At 41.0% G+C, this 22,424-nt stretch overlaps 1 protein-coding gene across 5 annotated transcripts in view; it reads left to right on the forward strand.

The window, feature by feature from the left end:
- Nucleotides 1-22,424, forward strand: part of CAP1 (cyclase associated actin cytoskeleton regulatory protein 1) — a 30,014-nt gene that overhangs the window by 5,874 nt on the left and 1,716 nt on the right. For 2 of the 5 annotated variants that reach the window (XM_023761897.1, XM_014463790.2), the window contains exons 2-12: nt 10,421-10,542; nt 11,146-11,249; nt 12,833-12,910; nt 15,276-15,419; nt 15,520-15,605; nt 18,519-18,624; nt 19,878-20,055; nt 21,193-21,377; nt 21,554-21,677; nt 21,812-21,894; nt 22,222-22,365. In XM_023761897.1, coding sequence (XP_023617665.1) covers nt 10,431-10,542; nt 11,146-11,249; nt 12,833-12,910; nt 15,276-15,419; nt 15,520-15,605; nt 18,519-18,624; nt 19,878-20,055; nt 21,193-21,377; nt 21,554-21,677; nt 21,812-21,894; nt 22,222-22,365 — 1,344 coding nt within the window. In that variant the 5' untranslated portion in view covers nt 10,421-10,430. Of the gene's footprint in view, nt 1-10,417; nt 10,543-11,145; nt 11,250-12,832; nt 12,911-15,275; nt 15,420-15,519; nt 15,606-18,518; nt 18,625-19,877; nt 20,056-21,192; nt 21,378-21,553; nt 21,678-21,811; nt 21,895-22,221; nt 22,366-22,424 lie in introns of all 5 variants that reach the window. The other 3 variants (XM_023761898.1, XM_006098138.3, XM_014463789.2) reach the window with 3 other exon arrangements.

The following is a 22,424-nucleotide window of genomic DNA, read 5'->3' on the forward strand; positions in this document are numbered from 1 at the left end:
AGTGGACAGGAATTATTTATCTTAAACTGCATATAGTTTATGATGTTGTATTCAATGTTTATTTGATTGATTAAATTGTTATAGTTTATCATCTTTAATGCAGTTATAGCATCCACCATGAAGCAGTTTCTTCATGATATACTGTTCATGTAAACAGCATAAAAGGAATCATGACTCAAAATATTCCTCATGCACAGTGCAGCTTTGTTTGCTTTGTATTACCAAACCTGTCATGTCAAACTTTTCCGTCTGACTGGAAAATAGTTATAGTTGAAATGTTTCATGGAAGGAATGAGCTTGCATTTTTTGTTTTGTTTTGTTTTCTTTTTCTCCTCCAGAGGTCATAAAAATTCCTGTATTTAAGTTAATTATAGACTTATAGTCACAGATCTTTTCATACATCTAATTGTAGCTAAATCATGGGTAGGGACAAATGGCATCCTTGAATCTATCTTTATGCATGAGAATGGGAAATGCTGTTCTGTTTAAAGCCACTGCCCAGCTGAAATCAGCCAAAGCAGTTTTTCCTTATACAATGTCAAAGATGCCTGCTAAATGTTCCTATGCAGTTAGTCTTCATCATAGTCCTTGACTGTAAGACAGAGAGGAACCCATTGCCACATAAAGTTATGTTTGCTCCAGACCTTTAAAACAGCTAGTTCCCAAGTCTTGACTCCAGCTTGTACATTATTACTAGCTTTACTCCTGGAGTTTCAGATAGAGGACCATGTTAAGGAGGGAACAGGAGACAAGTGCTGATATTGAATTGGATTCTTTCCCTCCCTAGAAGATAGGCCTTTCATTCTCTTAATCTAAGCCTCAGATGGCAATGACTCAGGCACTAAATGTCATTGGTTTCATCAGTGAAACCAAATGCTTGGGGAAGAACAGTGGCTCCTGATTTGGGTTAGATTTAGATGGCATCTTTACTGGGGCAAAGTGGTGTCTGTTCTTTGGTTTCTGGGTTAAAACAGCCAACTTGTAAGTATCTGTCATTAGCATGTCTAGGTTTTGCTTTCTGACATGTTAGAGGCTAGTGATGAGAATTTCTATATTGTTAGTAGAACTAAGTGATGCCTTATAGCCCACTGGTAGCTAAAGAGATATTCCAAGTGTAGCTGTTTGGCTTTATTTTCATTATAAAGAAATTATATAACTTTGTTAAAGAAAGTTTAGAAAATGGAGGGGTAAATTGTCCAAAACCCCATCACTCTAATGTGACAAATATTTTAAATTTTGTTTTCTTAAAGTATTTTTTCACAGTGCATTTAGCTATTCTGTTATAATCAGAAGTCTAAGCTAACATTGTAGTGAGCATCTTCCCACCTATCATTTTTCCCACATTAGGATGATTTTCTTAGGATAATGTCTCAGGAAAAGAATTACAAGTCAAGGCCAAGAGAAGCCTTTTGAAGCAGATCAGTTGTACTACCATAGTATACAGGCTGAAATGTATAGTTTCTCTTCAATTTCATTATAACTTAAGGGAACGACTACCAGACAAAGTAGAAAACATTTAAGTGTAGCAACTTCCTACTCAAGTAGAAATTCAGACCACTGGTTTAATTGCCTGATGAGATGAGACAAGAATTGCAGGAGTAACCTGGTTCCATTTACTTTTGCACAACTTCCTTGAGTAGGCAGGAAGAATTGGGTTGCTTCAATTGTTAGAATGATGAGAGTATGAAGCAGCTTTGACAGGTATCACAAAAGCCATTTCTGATTTCACTTCGTTTCAGATCACAAAAGAAATTGCTGGAGAACCAATGTTCTAGTTTCTTTTTGCTTTGCATGATATCCCTTCAAGAGCCTATCCATTCTTGTGACTTCATGACGTTTCTTTGCCGATGACTTGCGGACATTGATCTCCAGTCTTGATCTTCCCAAGCTTAATTTCTAACTACTTAACTGGCCATTTCTATTTGATGCTTCATCTCTTCACATACTGCCTATCCAAAAATGACCAGTTTTTTTTGCCCTAACTAGAACATTGTAGAACATGTTTCCGTCTGTAGTGTCATCATTCTCTTAGGCCACTGGATTTGCAACTCTGGAGTCATCTTGGGCTCCCTTTTTCTGAATGCTACTGTATTCATTAGTCAGCGCTGCACAGTTGTTACTTGTTCTGTGTTTAATGCACACTTGTTTTGTGTGACCTTCAATGGCAAACCAAGATCAGTGGGTGGAAGTTGCAGGGAAGCCAATTTTGCCTCCATATAAGGAAGAACTTTTAAATACTTTGAGCTGTCTGAATGGAATGGGCTGCTTCCAAAAGTCTTGGGTTCTCCACACTGAAGGTAACTGAACAGAGGCTACCTGACTAATTGCTGGGAATGTTCAAAGGACTGTTTTGGCATCAGATGGTGTTTTTACAAGATAGTTCCTGCACTCCCTCCTAATCCTGAGAGCCAGTGATTCAGTGGAAGGTAGCTTTGTTTCTCCTGCAACTCCCTTAGGGCAGAAAAACTACTTTACCATTTTTTTATATTTCCACAGCACTTAATTCGTGTGCTGGTCACTTAGTTGCCTAAAACTGATTATTTGTGGGTTAATCTATTCTTTTCCTGTGTTTTCTGTATCTGGTTAGACACTAGATGTTATGGATGTTTAACTTTGAAATATAAAATATATTTTTTGTAGTAGCCTTCTTATTTTACAGATGAACAACAGCTTTCAACCTAACTTAAACCCTAGTATCTTCCTTTTTCACCCAAATCCCATTCTGTTTCTCAGACAGTATTTGTTTTTTGTGTGTTTTTTCTCAGATAGTATTTGTAAAATTTAACTTTCATTATATTATTCACTCAAAATCCCTGAATGGCTTCACAATTATCACAACATCAAATTCAAATACTGCCTGGCTTTCCCATGATACTTCACGTTGCATGATATATGCGGTCTTGTACTTTTTATGCATTGCCTTGTTCTCTCTTCTTTGCTTCTGATTGCTCTGGAATGTCTTTCCTTTTTTTCTTTTACCTTTTCTATCAAGATGCCCCACTTCCCTCCAACCAGATTACTTTCAATCCTCATTGATTTCTTCTGAGCTCTCAGACCACATAGTAATTTATACTATACTAGAGGCCTGGTGCACGAAATTCATGCACGGTGTGTGTGTGTGTGTGTCCCTCAGCTCAGCCTGCACCCTCTAAAATCCAGGACTGCTGGCTTCCAACTGCTTGCCTGCCTGCCTGCCTGATTGCCCCTAACTGCTTCTGCCTGCCAGCCTGATCACCCCTAACTACTCCCCTGCCAACCTGATCGATGCCTAACTGCTCCCCTGTTGGCCTGATTGCCCCTAACTGCCCTCCCCTGCCAGCCTTGTCGCCCGCAACTACCCTCCCTTTCAGGCATGATCACCCCCAACTCCCCTGCAGGCCTGGTTCCCCCCAACTGCCCTCCCCTGCAGGCCTGGTTCCCCCCAACTGTCCTCCCCTGCAGGCCTGGTTCACCCCAACTGTCCTCCCCTATAGGCCTGATCGTGACAACTGCCCTCCCCATGACAACAGCCATCTTTGACCACACTGGGGTGGCCATCTTGTGTGTTGGAGTGATGGTCAATTTGCATATTACCTCTTTATTAGCTAGGATAATTCAGAACCATACAACATTCTGCAAAGAAAAAGCTTTAGTATAAAGGTTGACACTTTAACTTACCCTGATCCAAGTGAAGTTAGATATTTAACAACTTTTAAAAATATAGTCTTTATATAAGTGTGTATGGGTATATTGATTGCAGAGAGGAAGGGAGAGGGAGTGAGATAGAAACATCAATGACAAGTTTTCAGGATTTATTATGTTGCCATTTCATCTATGTTGTCCTTCTCAATAAGAATGAACGCTTCTGGAGGGCAGAGACTGTGTCTTCTATTTCTGCAGTAGCTGCCACAGTGCTAAGCACTTTCATTTATGAGCATCTTCTGTGTGCCAGGTTGTTCTAGATGCTGCAAATTAATGGGGCTGGGGTTGGGGGAAGAGAATGGATAAATATCTGTCCTCCTGGGAGGCCTACATTCTAGCACACAATATGCAGTGATAACATTTTAACTACATTTTAAGGCTCTCAAAGTCACTAGTCATCTATAAAATGTACTCCTTCAATCTTAAATCTTAAATCTGTGTTCTAGGAGAGGATCCATTAAATGACTGTTCTAAAGTAATACAGTTAATACTGCAGAGTTGAGACTCAGACTTGGTTTCCTGAATCCTAGTTTTATTTAGATTTGTGTAATTTGGTTTGCCTCTTTTTCTAAAGCTTTTATGATAAATAGTTGGGAACCTATACATTCATTTATGAAGCTTACATATAGTTCTTGGTTATTGTCAATCAAAAAATGGCAAGGAATGCCTCGCCATCATGGCTCAGTGGTTGAGCATCAATCTGTGAACCAGGAGGTCACGGTTCGATTCCTGGTCAGGGCACATGCCCTGGTCACTGCATGTGCCTAGTAGGGCGCATCCAGGAGGCAGCCGATCAATGATTCCCTCTCATTGATGTTTCTATCCCTCCCTCCTTCCCTCTCTCCCTCTCTGAAACCAATAAAAACATGTTTAAAAAAAAAAGGAGAAGAAGAAAGAAAGAAATGGCAAGGAACAAGATGAGGCAGAGTTTTCTGCTCTGGCAATTCTGTATTTTGGGGAAAACTCTTATTTTAAGCATTTGCCTTCTAGACCTGTGTCATCTAGCCTGAAAGTGAAAAATATTGGCCTCCATGGAGAAAATTGAAAGCTGCTAATAATGTAACTAAGACACCATAGAGAGGCCTTGAATTCACACTACTGTGCTTAGCAAACAATGGGGGCTGGATGCTCTGATGAACCATAGAGTCACATAATTGCTTAAAAGCCAGGTGGGCCGGGCCAGTGTGGCTCAGTTGTTGAGTGTTGACCCATGAACCAGGAGCTCAGGGTTCTATTCTTGGTCAGGGCACATGTCCGGGTTGCAAGCTCAATCCCCAGTAGGGGGTGTGTAGGAGGCAGCTGATCAGTGATTCTCTCATTGATGTTTCTTTCTCTTTCTTCCCCTTTCTGAAATCAATAAAAAAAAATATTTTTAAAAAAGCCATGTGGGGTCGGGGGGAAGAGATTTAGAAAATTTGTGCCCAGTGCCTAGGTCAGTGATGGCGAACCTTTTGAGCTCTGCGTGTCAGCATTTTTAAAAACTCTAACTTAACTCTGGTGCCATGTCACATATAGAAATTTTTTGATATTTGCAACCATAGTAAAACAAAGATTTATATTTTTTAATATTTATTTTATATATTTAAATGCCATTTAACAAAGAAAAATCAACCAAAAAAATGAGTTCGCATGTAAATGAGTTCACATGTCACCTCTGACACGCGTGTCATAGGTTCGCCATCACTAGCCTAGGTTCTCTGCCTACTGGTTGTTTGATATCTGACAAGCTTTTTAATTTTTGTTAGTTTCTTTTTTTTTTTCTTTTAATGAATTGTAGAGAGTGGGAGAGAGAAAGAAACATCAATGTGAGAGAGAAACACAGATCCATTGCCTCCTGCACACCCCCAACCAGGGATCAAATGAACAACCTACATATGTTCCCTGACTGGGAATTAAACCCGCCAACTTTTGGTGAATGGGACCACACTCCAACCAACTGAGCCACAGCAGGGCAGTTTCTTTATTCTAAAGATAGGGATCAGTATCTTCATAATATATCTCATAGAATTAAGTCTTTTATTAAAATCAAATCTTAGAAGAAGCAGATTGATGATATAAAGCACAGCTATAAGGGACTGTTATATTTAATTAATATATAATTTAATAAACAAGAATTGGTTTGGAAATCTCTATAGCAGTGTGATTTGTGCCCAAGAAGGCAGCATTTATTTGAAAGATCAGGGTTTTTGTAAAATCCTAAAATAGACAAGCAAACAAGAAAGTAAGGGGGAAAAAAACACTTCTCCTCAGATTTGTCAGAGAGAGGAAACAGCCAAACTTGTGTTGAGGGGAGGGAGAGGGTAAAGGCTATTATTATTATACTAGAGGCACGGTGCACAGGATTTATGCACTGGTGGGGGGACGTGGCCTGTGGGGATCGGCCTGCTGCAGGAGCAGCTGCTCATCCAGGTCAGCCGAGCAGCTGTGGACCTGCCCTCTGAGCGACTGCTCCCAGAAGCAGCTGCTCATCCTGGTCAGCTGAGCGGCGCTCCCACTGTGGGAGTGCACTAACCACCAGGGGGCAAGCTCCTGTGTTGAGTGTCTGCCCCCTGGTTGTCAGTGTGTGTCATAGCAATTGGTCGACCAGTTGTTCTGTTCGTTCCGCTCTTCGGTCGCTGGACTTTTATTATATAGGATAGGATTTTTATTACCTCAAGGACTTACCAACCTACAGTATTTACAGTGCATAGTACACTTATAGTACATGGTTTCTGCCCTCAAGTGGCCAGTTGCCTATTAAATGATTAAATAAATGATTTAAAACATATATGTTAAATGTGTGGTAGAGGTAAGCGCACAATGTGTGGGAACACATATTGGAAATGCTTCTTGGAGAGGTATTGCTTTAGTTAAGACTTAATGGACCATAGGAGTTCTGGAGAGGGGGCAGATTGAGAAGGAAAAGCATTTGAACTAGATAAGCTTCCTGAAGAAGGCAGCACCTTAGCTAAGTATTATAAGGCAGTAGGAGGTCTGAGACAGGGCAGATTAGGAAGGAAATCAACAAAGCAAAGAGGATAGCATTATAAAGGCTCAGAAGTGAGAGAAAGCAGGACTCTTTCTGGAAAGTGCTAGTAGTCCTGGATTACTGTACTGTGCTGAGGAAAGGTGTGGCAAGAGATAAAACTGTAGTTGTAGGAGATAAAGCAGGACCAGGTTCCAGGTTATGGAAACCTTGTTTGGACTTTACCCTGAATGCCCTGGGGAGTATTGAATAATATTAAATAAAAGACTATCATAATTACATTTGCATTTAAGAAGGATCACTATGGTAATATGGAGACTGGATAAAGAGAGTGTATTACTGGAATTGGGAGACTGGCAAAGAAGTTATTGCAATCTGGCAAAAGTTATAAATTATTAATTTTTGTTGATCAGGATGATGCAAGATGGAGCCTGTAGATTTTGATAACTGATTAGATTTGAGGAGTAAGGAAGAAGATAATTTAATTAACATCTATGGAATCCTTACTATTTTTTAGGACTGAGCCAAGTACCTCTACATGCATTTCCTCTTTTTTTTGTTTGTTTTGTTAATTCCTTACCCAAGGATAATTTCCCATTGATTTTTTAAAATATATTTTTATTGATTTCAGAGAGGAAGGAAGAGGGAGAGATAGAAACATCAATAATGAGAGAGAATTGTTGATTGGCTACCTCCTGCACGCCCCGCACTGGGGATCGAGCCCGCAACCCTGACATGTGCCCTTGACCGGTATCAAACCTGGGACCCTTCAGTCTGCAGGCCGACGCTCTATCCACTGAGCAAAACCAGCCAGGGCTTCCCATTAATTTTTAGAAAGAATGGAAGGGAGGGGGACAGAGATGAAACATCTCTTATCAATTGGTTGTCTACCACATGGTCCAGACCAGGGCCAGGGATTGAGCCTGCAACCGAGGTCCATGCCCTTGATCGGAATCTAACTCGGGACCCTTCAGTCCACAGGCCAACGCTCTATCCACTGAGCCAAACCAGATAGGGCCATGCCTTTCCTCTTGATTCTCACTGCAGCCCTTTGGATTTCATACTGCGGTCTCCATTACACAGATAAGGAAGCTGAGGCTCAGAAAGTTTGATAACACTCATAGTTACAGAGCCAACAAGTGCTGTTATTCAAACCCCTATCTGTCTGACTTCTCTAAAGACAATGCTCTCAACCCTCTATACTTGACTGCCTAACAGTTCCCAGGTTACTAGTTTGGTCAATCAGGTGACTGATGGTAGTGCTAGATTACTGAGACAGTGGGGGTGGGAGATGGGAAGTTGACTATTTCTGTTTTGGACATTTCATCTTGAGATGCCTTTGAGACATCTAGGTAGAGATGTCTAGGAGGAAGCTGGATTTAAAATTGTGAATCCCAGAAGAATGTCCTGCACTGGATATGCTGCTCTGGGAGTTGTTAGTCCAAAGGTGGTTGTGGCCGTACCGCTCAGCGAGCTTGCTGGATAATGATAGTGGAAGGTTTGGGAGTGGATCCAAGCGCCTAAAGAATGTGAATGTGTGCATAGACAATGAGACAAGGTGTATCTTTTGGTCCCTTCAGTTCTGGACATTCTTTCCCATATCATCTCACGTTTCATCCTACCCTCACCAAAAACAAAAAACTAGGTGCTGTTCTATATTTGGTTAGTGGTAGGATGAGATTAGCTATAAATGATCGCTGTTTTGCCCTTCCTTTCATTCTGCTTAACTTAGCAGAACTAGCTTGTTTAACAATTAAAGGTTACAAGTGGAGAGAAAGGAGCCAAAATCCCATGAAGCTGTATTAAGCTTTTAAGATTGGTGAGTCTTCACCAACCCTGGCAGTCTTTAGAGACACTTGTATTGTGTTTCTGTGTTAACACTGTAGCATCTATTGTGGGAACATGGAGGGAACATGTTTTAGAACAGGGGGTATCTATTAATGCTTGGGAGTTTATTGTATTTGCTGCCTTTCCCCCTGGGATTTATTGAGTGTGGTAAATAATATGTTTATCCCTGGAGAGTATGCAGAATTGACAGCAATTCAGGAACTCAAGTGATGGTAGCATAACATAAGGGAGAATATATTGGCTGCTTCTAGTTTCTCCATTTGTGAGTAGAACAGAGTTGGAGACTTCTGCTGTATCTCCAGGCCAGGGAATGGAAAGGTTTATCTGGTTTGCATTCTTATTTTTTTTCTTTGATTTTCTTTTAAACAACATTCTCTGGAAGTCATCGGGCCCAGAGAGACTAGAGCCCATACACAGGAAAGAATGGACAGGGATACTTTATCTTGTGAGCTGCTTATCTCTTCCACAGAGAGGATAATGTGTTAACTTGAGAAATTCTGGCATGTCATCTTTGGGGAAATTGTAGTTGTTATGGTCATTTTAGGCAGCTTCAAGGGAGTTGAGTTCATTCAGCTTCAGTTACCTGAACTAATTAATTCTTTGAAATGGAATCCCTCCAAGTCAAGGCTTTGATTGAAATTTCACAGATTTTGCCCAGCCAGCATGGTTTAGTGATTGAGCGTCGACCTATGAACCAGGAGGTCATGGTTCAATTCCCGATTAGGGCACATGCCTGGGTTGCAGGCTCATCCCCAATGTGGGGAGTGCAGAGGGCAGCCGATCAGTGATTCTCTCTCATCATTGATGTTTCTATCTCTCTCCCTTTCCCTTCCTCTCTGAAATCAATAAAAATATATTTTTTAAAAAAAAGAAATTTCACATTTTTATGAGATCACTTGTGGTCTCAAGCATTTTATGTTTAGTGATAACATTTAACACTCATTTGTATGTATAGTATGGGCAGCTTTCAGAACACTTGTTCCTTTGGAGTTTTGGGATGCTATACTTCCAGTTCATTAACTTGATAAATATTTATTGAACACCTATCTCAGGTAGTGGTCTAGATGGTAGAAGATAATAGGGAACATGTCAGAGAAGATCCTTTCTCTGGTGGACGTACTTTCTTTTAGAATATTAGACACTGAATGAGACTAGTTCAGATAAATCAATACCTGTGAAAATCCTAGTACTTGTGGAAGATCTGTAAGAAGCTCTTCTGGATGTGTCTGTTCTTCCCTACTGTGTTTCAAGATCCCATCCATTCTCATTTGAAGCCTGGGTCAAATGGCAGCTTGCCCCCTCTGAAATCCTGTGTTATTCTATCTGCAACACTCTTAGGTCCCCTTAAACATTTTTTCTATTTGTTTTATAGTTGTTAGTGTACATGTCAAGTCTCCTGTATTAGATTTTGTTATTGAGGGCGTGATAACTGTCCTCTTCATCTTGGTTTTAGGCATTCATATGCAGATAGCAAGATGTTGTAGGGAAAACCACTGAACTTAGAGCCAGATTTCAATTTGAGTACTGGCTATAGGCAAGCCATTTAACTTCACTGAAATTAAGTTTCCTATCTTTAAGAGTGTAATAATTTTCCTTCCATCCCTGAAGTTGTTGGAAGGCACAAACCAAGATATGTGACTATACTTTTTAAGTTCTAAATTTAAAATTTTGTGATACCATATTCAGTAAGTATTTGAGTGAGTAAACATTTGCTTTCAGTGAACACCTTTTCCTGGGTAGTTCTCTTGCTTAACGAGGTCTTTATGATCTTGCAAATGTTCTAGACTTCTTTTCCACTTATTTTATTATTAAATGACTCTGTTCCTCAGAATTGGCATCCTCTTCATCCTTAAGTATTCTTTCTTCTCCTTAGGTAGGTACTATGTAATATTAAAACAATAAATGACTTTTTATCTGTTTCAGCAGGTGGTGCATTATGGCTGACATGCAAAATCTGGTAGAAAGATTGGAGAAGGCCGTGGGCCGCCTAGAGGCAGTATCCCATGCCTCTGACATGCACTGTGGGTACGGAGACAGTGCTCCAAAAGGTAAGCAATATACAGCCCGGCAGAATATTTTGAGTGAAAACTCAGTGTCTTGGTCTGAAATTTTTTTTTCTCAGTGTATTCTCTCCTTTGGAACCAACTTCCCAAAATACTTAATCTAGAAAGTTCATTGCCTGTAGTTCGTATTGCTGTGAACAGATAAGGGAGGAAGTGACTTATGCAGGGAGGCCTGTGGTTAAGTTATTTTAACACAAGACTTCCTGCTTGTGTGCTGTTTCCTGTTCTTTTGCAAAATGACTCCAGTGTAAGACAAATGACAGGTGATATTAAAATTTCCTCTCCCAAAATGATTGGCAAATTGGCCATTTTGCATATGCACCAATTGAGTCATAGAGTGTTAGAGCCAAAAGGAACCTTGGGGGATCATTTTTTAAATTTTCATTTTATACATAAAATTAAGCTCAGAGAGGAAAAAAGGACTTAGTCAAGGTAACACAACCAGTTTTTGTTGGTAGGTATTGGAACTAGAACCTAGGTTTCCTTCTTATGTTCATTGTATAGCCTTGCCTCTCCACTTTTATATGGAAGTGCCTTTTAACAAGTCATTTTTCTGATGCTTGACTGATTATTGGTGTCTGTCTTCAGCAGGAGCAGTTCCCTATGTGCAAGCATTTGACTCACTGCTTGCTGGTCCTGTGGCAGAATACTTGAAGATCAGTAAAGAGATTGGAGGAGATGTGCAGAAACATGTAAGAATGTTTTGCCCTTTGCCCCCCTTTTAAAGACTGATGGCTTTCTTTAGATTCTCTTTATCCTTGGTTTAAGAGCCCTTTGCAAGGTTCGCGGCTCCTTTCTAGCTAACTCATGCCTGGAGTTCAGTCCAGACACTGGAACCATCCTCAAATTTTTCTGCTTTTATCACATATTCTATGTGGGCTTCTTTTATACAGATAACTTGCTTGGTTCATCAAATATGGCTCTGTTCATCTTTGTTGTGAAAACTGCTACCAGTCTCATCCCAACATGTTCTATAACCAAGCCTATGGTGGCTTATTAAAAAAAGGTCACTATCATGACTTAGCATTTATAAAACTATGCTTGATAGTTTATGCTAATATGAGTTATTTTCACACGTATCCCACAGCAGGAATATGAAGTAGGCAATGACAGGTGCCTGTCCACCCACCTCCCTTCATTTTCTGTTACCTCTCCACCCACTTCCCTTCATGTGCTGCCACCTACTTGTCACCACCACCTGACATTCGTATACATATAGTTGGTCTCTCTCTTTGGGATCCAAACTCTTTCTAGTCTTTTGAGTGATTCATTGTAAGCAATAATCATGTTTAGGATCTTCCTGACCCTTCTGCAGGACTGATTGCTTGATCTTTGGAAGACTTATTTTGAGCCTGTTATAAACCATCTGTTGGCAGTGGTGTTAGCTCCAGAGAATGGGACTGGGCCTTAAATAGGGGTATTAGAAGCTTGCATTTTTACTTTAAATAGTCTGTAACATATGAAAACATTTTAAAACATGTATCACTTTTATATTTAAAATGCAAATCCCGAAGAAATATATTATCTTATTTTAATTTTATATTTTAATAGTGCTTATAGCCCATGTTTCTTAAAAACTTTTTTTGACCATGACCCTCAATAAGAAAATACATATTTGTAACAGATATGTTCACAAAATAGCCCTTATAACTACTTGTACTGCACTTTCATTTACGTGTTGGGGGGAAATAATTTCAAGCTGACATACTGTGCTTACTGTTTTGTTTTATTTTGTTCTATTTCATTTAATAAAGTGCTGGTTATGGCTCACTAAATTGATTTTGATTAATTACCTCTGAATGGATCATGATCTAACATTTGAGAAATAGCTTTAACCTAAAGGAGTAAATACCTTGAGAATTTTAGACATAAATTTAGACCTTTGCCTATATTTCTACCTCTTTTTTTTTTTTTTTTTAAGAAAATAGGGTCTGTGTTTTTTTGTGTTTTTGTTTTTGTTTTTTGTGAGAGGCCAGAAGGGCTTTTTCAGTGAACTTCATATCACACTGCATGTGCAGTTGCTAACTTAATTGATTTCATCCAAGGCTAGCCCTCATCTTCATTTCCTGGATATGTGTCCCTGATTAGTTCAAGAGGATCAGTGGTACATGTAATGCTACCATCAGTCCCTGGAATCTGGAATACCTGAGGAAAGCAACGTGAAGTGCCTAGGTTGCTACCAAAGTACATGGAAGTGGAGGTTTCAGGTTATTCTTATCAGGACCTCTCCAGTTGTAATGTGTCATTGATAGCTGTTTCTTCTCCTTTCCGGCAGGCGGAGATGGTCCATACAGGTCTGAAGTTGGAGCGGGCTCTCTTGGTTACAGCCTCTCAGTGCCAGCAGCCAGGAGGTGTAAGTTCACTACTAGTTGGTTTTGTTTTGGTTTGATGTTCAGAAGTTGAGAGGTTTCTGCTGAGCTATCACAACATGCTAAAATAAACCTACCAGGCTCATGTATGATCACAACAATATCCAGAAGTAGAGTCAGAATTAAAGTGCCAGTTCTGGGACTGTGCTATTGAGTATTTATTGAGTTGTATTAGCTTTTCTTCTGTCATTTTACTTAGGATTGTAGTTACCCCTGGGACTTTGCTGCTTCCCTTTTTTTGTTTAAGAGGAAGTTTACTTTAAAAGTTACAGAGGTAGGAGAAGTGAGCTGTAGAAGAAATGGGCTCAGGGAACAAGTAACAGAGGCAAAAGAAGGGCCTTTGGAGCTTAGGAGAAAGATAAAGGCAAGGAAAATGTACCTGGGGGAAAGGTGTGGGCGTGCTCCATAGAGACAGTGGTGCTACTCTCTTAATAAACAGCCTTTTTTAGCCTTTTGGTTGAGGCTAAATTCATTGTATTGTCCCCTAAGCCCTTTGGGTCACAGGAAATAGTTCTTTTGCTTCACTGTGAAGTGGACTGTAGTAATGCTGTGTAGATCCTAAAACTTCTAAAGTACTGCTTCTCCCCTTTAACGCTACTTCTACCTCAAAATTGTACGCTGCCAAGTATAAAAATGAATTAGAGAAAGTTGAGATTTTTGTTTGAGCCAAAGATTTTAATTTTGTTTCTGCCCTAACCAGTTAGGCTCAGTGGATAGAGCGTCAGCCTGCGGACTCAGGGGTCCCAGGTTCGATTCCGGTCAAGGGCATGTACCTTGGTTGTGGGCACATCCCCAGTAGGGAGTGTGCAGGAGGCAGCTGATCGATGTTTCTCTCTCATCGATGTTTCTGACTCTCTATCCCTCTCCCTTCCTCTCTGTAAAGAATCAATAAAATATATTTTAAAAAAAAAAGATTTTAATTTTGTTCTTCTTTTTGCATTTGGCTTTCCTAGGCAGAGGGGCAATAAAACTCCTGCTAATGTTATATTAAAATCTTTGGACCCTTGGCATGCCTAAATAATGTAAAAAATAGTGTAAGATAATGTTAAATATATTAGACTTTAATTATTAATCTGTCTTGAATGGTTAAAGCATTTTGTTTAAACCTTTTCTCTAAAACAAATCAGATAGTTGAGACACTATTATAGTTCCCCTGCTGTAGACTAGGGACTGACAAACAACAGCCCACAGGCCAAATCTGGCCTTCCACCTATTTTGTAAATGAATTTTTTTTTTTTTTTGGAACACAGCCATGTTCATTCTATTACTGCTTTATGCACTACAATGGCAGAATTGAGAAACTGCAGAATGTTTGCTGTCTGGCTCTTTACAGAAAGTTTGTTGACTTCTGTTCTAGACTGCTAAGAACTGAGAATTAAGATGTTCAGAAAAACTGAGCTTTAGAGAAAGGATAAAAACACAGAAACACAAGCCATCTTTTTTACTAAGCTGCCTGCTCAAATGACAAACCCCCTAATTACATTTGACAACAGATCTCTACTTAGCAGCTGCTATATGGCTAGGAATGTGTGAAAGGCTATAAGGATTATAAAAGAGGGTTAAGACAAAGCCTTTGTCTTTGAAGAATTAATGAGTTGGTGGGGGGGTGGGGGCGGGATATAGCATGGGATCATTAATAGTTTGGGCTGGTGTGTGATACAGTGCCAAAATTGGTTATGCTGACAGTAAGTGCTGTAGGAGGCCATTGTGGCTGAAGTTGGAGGGCAGTTCCTCATGAAGCATGAGGAGCATTTGGATAGATGGAAAAAGAAGAGACCATTATGAGTAAAAGCCCAGAAATGAACCAGTATCTCCTATTAGTGGAACAGAAAAGAGGCTGAACTGGTAGAATTTTGTGATATAGCCAGAGTGTGAGTCCTAATCATGAAAATTCAGCCTGAGAAGTTGGAACTCTATGAGGAGAGACAGATGAGGAGCACTATTTTAGCCATATGAATCTGTGCAGAATGAATACAAAGTTTATTTGGATGCTCATTGTAGTCCATAAAGAATTCTTGCCTTCAGGATAGAGCTGGCAAAGCTTTTATAGAAAGACTGTAACATTGCCGAAACCGGTTTGGCTCAGTGGATGGAGCGTTGGCCTGCGGACTGAAGGGTCCCGGGTTCGATTCCGGTGAGTCCTAATCATGAAAATTCAGCCTGAGAAGTTGGAACTCTATGAGGAGAGAGAGATGAGGAGCACTATTTTAGCCATATATCGATGTTTCTGACTCTCTATCTCTCTCCCTTCCTCTCTGTAAAAAAATCAATAAAATATATTAAAAAAAAAAAAAAAAAAAAAAAAAAAGAAAGACTGTAACATGAATCTTTTTCTGCATCTTTTCCTAGAACAAGCTTTCTGATTTGTTGGCTCCGATCTCAGAGCAGATTCAAGAAGCAATAACCTTTCGGGAGAAGAACCGAGGCAGCAAATTGTTCAATCACCTGTCAGCTGTCAGCGAAAGTATCCAGGCCCTGGGTTGGGTAGCTGTGGTGAGCAGCTCAGCTTCCATGGGAGGGAAGGGATAGGATGAAAAAGGTAAGGAGATAGGGCTGGAGAGGCTCTGAGTCACCGACAGCTTCTCTTTCTTAGGCACCCAAACCTGGTCCTTATGTGAAAGAAATGAATGATGCTGCCATGTTTTATACAAACCGAGTCCTCAAGGAGTACAAAGATGTGTAAGTCCGGCCATTCCTCAAGGGGTAAAGGACAAACCCAGTTGGATACTTGTTGGAGTAGTGCCCTTGGCTGCTATGTTAGTTCTCCTGTCTCAGGGCTGCTTTCTAGAAAGTTTAGTAGATAATGGCACCTAGAAGGTGCATGTATAAGCAGGAAGTGTTTCTCCTTCCACTTTTGCTTCTTCAGGGTTTGTAGAGGCCCAAAGTTTTCTAATGCTACCCTTCCAGGTTTAGGAGGTTTTTCTGGAGATAAATGGACTAGTGCCTTTTTTTATTCTGACCTGATGATATGTTTATTTATTTTAAAGCTCTAAACTTGCCCTTTTTAAAAAAATATATTTTTTATTGACTTCAGAGAGGGAGAGATAGAAACATCAGTGATGAGAGAATCATTGATCAGCTGTCTCCTGCATGCCCCCTACTAGGGATTGAGCCCATAACCCAAGCATGTGCCCTTGACTAGAATCGAACCCGGGATGCTTCAGTCCACAGGCCGATGCTCTATCCATTGAGTCAAACCGGGTAGGGCTGAAGATGTGTTTATTGATTTTTAGAGAGAGAAGGAGGGAGAGAGAAAAGAACATCCATCTATTACCCCTCATACGTGCCCTAATCAGGAATTGAACCCACAACCTTATGGTGTACAGGACAACGCTACAACTCACTTAACCACCCGGCCAAGGCTGGACTAATGCCTTTTAATTTGCCTGTTTTTTTCCTTTGTTGAGGATTTCCAAACAGCCCATTGGCAAAAGTTTTAGTAAGATTTTCTAGGAAATTATCCTGACTATTGATGTGGTCAGGTAAAGTGAGAGGACGGCTACCTGGCCAGTGCAGGAATTAAGTAAGGGGAGTCATTGTATGGAGTGACTGCAGGTAGCTATTACTTAGCCGCATAGCTACCTAAACCCTTCCTTTCTTCTGTTCATCATCAATCAACCAATATTTGTTGAGTAACTACTTTGTGAAGGAGTAAGCCTTCATGTGTGTGAAGTATGTCCCAGAACACCAGGCACCTCCTTGATCTTTCTAGCAACCTGGCATTAAGCATCACATGTTTTGATTATACCCCCTCACTTTACAGTTGGAAAAAATTAGGTCTTATGCTAAATAACTATAAAGTCTTCTAGCTCATATATAAGAAGAGATGAGATGTGAACCATACTTCAATTTCCTCCTGAAGAGAAGTTTCTTGTTTTTTTTGGGGGGGTGCATATCCTATATAATAAAAGCCTAATATGCTAAGTGTCCAGTTGTCCGGTCGGCCATTCAACCAATCAAAGCGTAATATGCTAATGATATGCTAAGGCCGCTCAACCGCTCGCTATGATATGCACTGACCACCAGGGGACAGACGCTCCAACTGGTAGGTTAGCTTGCTGCTGGGGTCTGGCCAATCGGGACTGAGCACGACAGGCTGGACACGTCCTGTAGCCCTCCTGCAATCCCTCCCTGGCTAACCAACCTTCTGCGTCCCTCCCCGGCCCCGATCGTGCACCAATGGGGTGGCCTGCACCCTCTCGCAATCCCGGCTGAAGGACCCACCCCCACCCCCAAGTGCATGAATTTCATGCACCGGGCCTCTAGTTTTGACATAGGAACTAGGTCATATAGTTCTCAAGTTTCTTGGAGTCCAAGAGTTTCACAGTGATGGCTTTCACAGTGAAAGATCTCTACTATGGCTTCATGCACAGAATGACTACTTTCATCAGTTTTTATGTATTGGGTTCTACCTAAGGTCTAGTGTGAAAAAAACAGTTTTGCTACTTTTAATTTATAAAAAATATTTTTATTTTTTAATTGTTTTCAGAGTGAGAAAGAGAGATAGAAACATCTGTGATGAGAGAGAATCATTGACTGGCGGCCTCCCGCACACCTCCCACTGGGGATCGAGCCTGCAACCCCAGGCATGTGCCCTGACCAGGAATCGAACCGTGATCTCCTAGTTTATAGATTGATGCTCAACCATTGAGCCATGCCGGCCAGCCAGGCTATATATATTTTAATTGATTTTAGAGAGAGGAAGGGAGAGAGAGATAGGAACATTGATGAGAAAGAAACCTCAACATCTTTCAGCTACCTCCTGCACACCCCAACTGGGGATGAAGTCTACAACCCCAGCATATGCCCTGACCTGGAATCGAACTGTTCATGGACCTACACTCAACCATTGAGCCACACTGGCCTGGCAACAGTTTTACTACTTTTTTAATTTTTTTTTAATATATTTTATGATTTTTCACAGAGAGAAAGGGAGAGGGATAGAGAGTTAGAAACATCGATGAGAGAGAAACATCGACCAGCTGCCTCCTGCACACTCCCCACTGGGGATGTGCCCGCAACCAAGGTACATGCCCCTGGCCGGAATCGAACCCGGGACCCTTGAGTCCGCAGGCCGACGCTCTATCCACTGAGCCAAACCAGTTAGGGCATTTACTACTTTTTTTTTTTTTTTTTAAATATATTTTATTGATTTTTTATAGAGAGGAAGGGAGAGGGATAGAGAGTTAGAAACATCGATCAGCTGCCTCCTGCATGTCCCTCAGTGGGGATGTGCCCGCAACCAAGGTACATGCCCTTGACCGGAATCGAACCTGGGACCCTTGAGTCCGCAGGCCGACGCTCTATCCACTGAGCCAAACCGGTTCGGCCATTTACTACTTTTTTAAAAAAAGTTTGAATAATACTGCTATAAGAGAAAGATATAATCTTAAGTGCCTATCCTAATGGACTTTGGTCTGATTAGAGAATAGGTTTAAAAAAGAAAAGAAAAACTCAGTGATGATAGAAAAGCTACAATTGAGCATAGCCTAAGGAACACCAGGCAGGAGGATGTGAGCTCACAGAGAGGATTCTGGAATCACTATTGTAATGTACCCTGACTGCCCGTGATGAGTGCTTTAATTTTTCCAGGGATAAGAAGCATGTGGATTGGGTTAAAACTTACTTGAGTATATGGACAGAGCTGCAGGCTTACATTAAAGAGTTCCACACCACCGGACTGGCCTGGAGCAAAACGGTCAGTGCATCCTCCTCCTTTTTACTCACCCAGGATGGGGTCCACAGGTTTCTTAGACTTTGGCACTACCAAGGTCCCAGAGCAATGTTAGTCTTTCAGTGGAGGGTAGAAAGAAAAAGGAGAAGGAAAGGGAAAAAAGAAAGACTAAAGAAAGCAAGAGTCAGAATATTCATTTCTGTTCAATTTCAGTAAACATGAGTGGGGAACAGTGGAATGGAGGGGAGACAGATTAATTATTACATTATTTCAGCACTCTTAAGGCTTAAAAATATAGATACAAAACCCCAATATAAATCATCAAAATAAATGCTATAATAAAGATGCACTACAGCAAGCATGTCAAACTTGTGGCCGGCGGATTTAAATAAACGAGGCATGTAGCTCGTTGGCCACGAGTTTGACATGCTTGCACTACTGAGTATGAGGAAGGAATGATTCTCACTGGGCGAGATTGTACTGAAGGGATATATTCTGGTCTGAGACTTTTTGCAAGTCTAAGGCAGTGAGAAGTGGGGGAAATGGGGAAACTAGCACTTGGCAAAGCTTAAAGTAAATACAGAAAAATCGGTCATCTCGGACTTCAATAAGGAAAGATAGTCAGACTTAGGAGAAAGGGCAGGGAGGGAAAGTAGGTTGAGACTTAGACTTCATAATAGGTGATAATTATAATCGATATTTGAGCAAGAACGTGATAATGATCAGATTTGCCCTTAAGAGGGCCTCAGTTTCCAGGTTAGGGATAAGGACAAATGCGCAGACTTTGAAAGTGTTCCTAGTGCTAGGGGCTGCTACAAAAGAATTTGTAGGAGATGTAATCAAAATACAAGGAAGATTTAATGAGGTTGAGGGGTTGCAAGACTCAAGGAAGATTGAACAGCCAAGCGTGGGAGCTGATATCTTTCACTGAGATAGAGATGAGGTGGTGATTAGACAAGTAGGGGAGCAGGCAGGAGATGAAGAACTCAGTCTTGGACTTGTTGAGTCTGAGATAGTGGTGACACACTTAAGTAGATTTTTAGAAGTATGGGTTTAGAGTTGGATTAGAGGCCAAAGAAAAAATGTGAAGGGCAAAAAGAGCTGAGTTGGATCTTAGAAAGGGTGGGAAGGAATAATCAAGCTTTACTGGATAGCTTGACTAGTATTAATCACTGTATCAGGGGTGTATCCTGTGTATCCTGCACACATGTAGGACCCAGTTGGAAATGGTACAGAGGGGAAGAGAGTATGACTGTTGTTTGCGTTTATTGTTCCAGGGGCCTGTGGCAAAAGAACTGTGTGGATTGCCATCTGGACCCTCTGCTGTATCAGGTCCTCCTCCCCCACCACCAGGCCCACCTCCCCCACCAATGCCTACCAGTTCAGGGTCAGACGACTCTGCTTCACGTTCGGCACTGTTTGCGCAGATTAATCAGGGGGAGGCCATCACACATGGTGAGTACTTCGGCAAGAAGAGTTGGTATAGTAAGTTGCTTGGGCCAAACCTTACCAACTAGGGATTGGACAGTGTGAAAAGCAGAACTCTGGTTTGTGTATGGTAGAATTAATTTGGGGTGTCATATTACATTTAGTTGCCCAAAGGGACAGCAGAGTTGGCTTAAATGGAAATTGAAATTAGGTGATTGTAGTTGGAGGAAGCCAACTTTAGAGGAAAGTGATTTATTATTAAGTGGCATGTACTGGGCCCCTGTTGTGCCAAGGCATGGGGCCTGCAATTTCCCCCAGAGCTTTTTCCATGTCTACTTGGGATGACATTGTGTTGGGGGTTAACTTCCTCAGCGGATATATAATAGTCATGGAAAATTTGCGTAAGAATTACCTAAAGTTGGTGTAGAGAAAGTATATACTCTTTTATATAACAGACAGAAGTCTAAATTATACAGCCCTATTTTGGGGATCTACTTATAAAGATATCTAAAATAAAGACCAGTTTTATAGTATTATTAATAGTAGCTAAATGGTATAACAACCTAAATATTCAACAGTAAGGGAAATTGTTAATTATAGTTTATCCTCTTGATGAAATACTATGCAGTCATTAAATCTCTTTCTGCAGTGAACCAAGCAGAGTTTACGAAAAATCTAGTATTTAAACTACCACCACCAGGAGTGGTGGAGCTAAAAAGGCCATTCAGTATTGGTTATGTAGATTGGCCATGTTCAGGAGTAAGGAGTGAGTTAGCCTGTTGAGGGTAATTATGGAATCTTTTCCCTAAAATTAAAAAAAATTAAAATAGCCCAGCCAGCGTGACTCAGTGGTTGAGCGTCAACCTATGAACCAGGAGGTCATGGTTCGATTCCTAGTCAGGGCACACACCCAGGTTGCGGGCTCAATCCCTCCATACATACGCATATGCTATGTTTTATCTTTTTGAGTGGAACTATATAAGTTAACCTTAGGGTAGAAGAGAAATTATCAAGGTGCTTCTCTAAAATTGCTTTTGAGAGAACATCTCAAAGGCTCTAGTTTTGGCTTTAATTTTTTGTTAAGAATCAGTCTGAGTTAGTTATTGCCTCAGCCCAATGTCCTGATATGAAGGACAGAAACAAGACAGCTGCTTGTTCTTCCAGCCCTAAAACATGTACCTGATGACATGAAGACTCACAAGAACCCTGCCCTGAAGGCCCAGAGTGGTCCAGTACGAAGTGGCCCCAAACCATTCTCTGCACCTAAACCAGGAGTTAACCCATCCCCTAAACCAGCCACAAAGAAGGAGCCAGCTCTACTTGAACTGGAGGGCAAGAAATGGAGAGTGGTGAGTTAATAATTCCGGGACTCGGGTAACAAGGAGTGGACGGGGTTTTAATGGAGCACAGCCAAATAAATGCAGGGTTCTGACTTAAATTGCAAGAAGGAAAGTTTGTGATAGTCTGTTTTTGGGATGGTGTGTGCTTAGCGATGAGATTGCTGAAAGAGGTCTCTCTTTAATAGGAAAATCAGGAGAACGTTTCTAACCTGGTGATTGATGACACAGAGCTGAAACAGGTGGCTTACATATACAAGTGTGTCAACACGACATTGCACATCAAGGGCAAAATTAACTCCATTACAGTAGGTGAGTCCTTGTTGTCCTAGGCAAGCTCTGTTTTAGAGCCCGAGAGGCGGAACCATACCTACCCTGTTCCTAAGATTCTTAAATATATTACTTTCCTTTAAAGTTATACTGTTGACCTGCTCCCTTTCTTCTAGATAACTGTAAGAAACTCGGTCTGGTGTTTGATGACGTAGTGGGCATTGTGGAGATAATCAATAGTAGAGATGTCAAAGTTCAGGTAACTTGATATTTTGGCTTTTTCCTTTGGTCCCCGAGGAATTAATTGAAAGAGACACAGAGCCGACCCACAGATGTTGCTGTGGTGGGAATCTGATTCTACAAAGTCTGTAAGCTGAGCTGCTTTGGATGTGGCAGAAGCGGAGTTGGCTCTTAGAGTGAGCTCTTTCCAGCACCCATCCCAGCCTGCCCCGAGTATCCAGTATCTGTTGTGCACCTGCAAGCTTTTCATGTAGTTGTTAAATCATGTGAAACAGTGGAAGCTTTTCCTGTAAATTTGTTATTCTCCCCAACTGCTGGGACTTAGTGTTCTTGGTGTTCTCTGCAGGTAATGGGTAAAGTGCCAACCATTTCCATCAACAAAACAGATGGCTGCCACGTTTATCTGAGCAAGAATTCCTTGGATTGTGAGATCGTCAGTGCCAAATCTTCTGAGATGAATGTCCTCATTCCTACAGAAGGCGGAGACTTTGTAAGTTTCTTGATCTTTTTAGTATTAAGATCAGAAGGGACTGGAGACTTCTTACATTA

This window comes from Myotis lucifugus, unplaced genomic scaffold (genome assembly GCF_000147115.1).
Source record: "Myotis lucifugus unplaced genomic scaffold, Myoluc2.0 scaffold_222, whole genome shotgun sequence".
NCBI lineage: Eukaryota > Metazoa > Chordata > Mammalia > Chiroptera > Vespertilionidae > Myotis > Myotis lucifugus.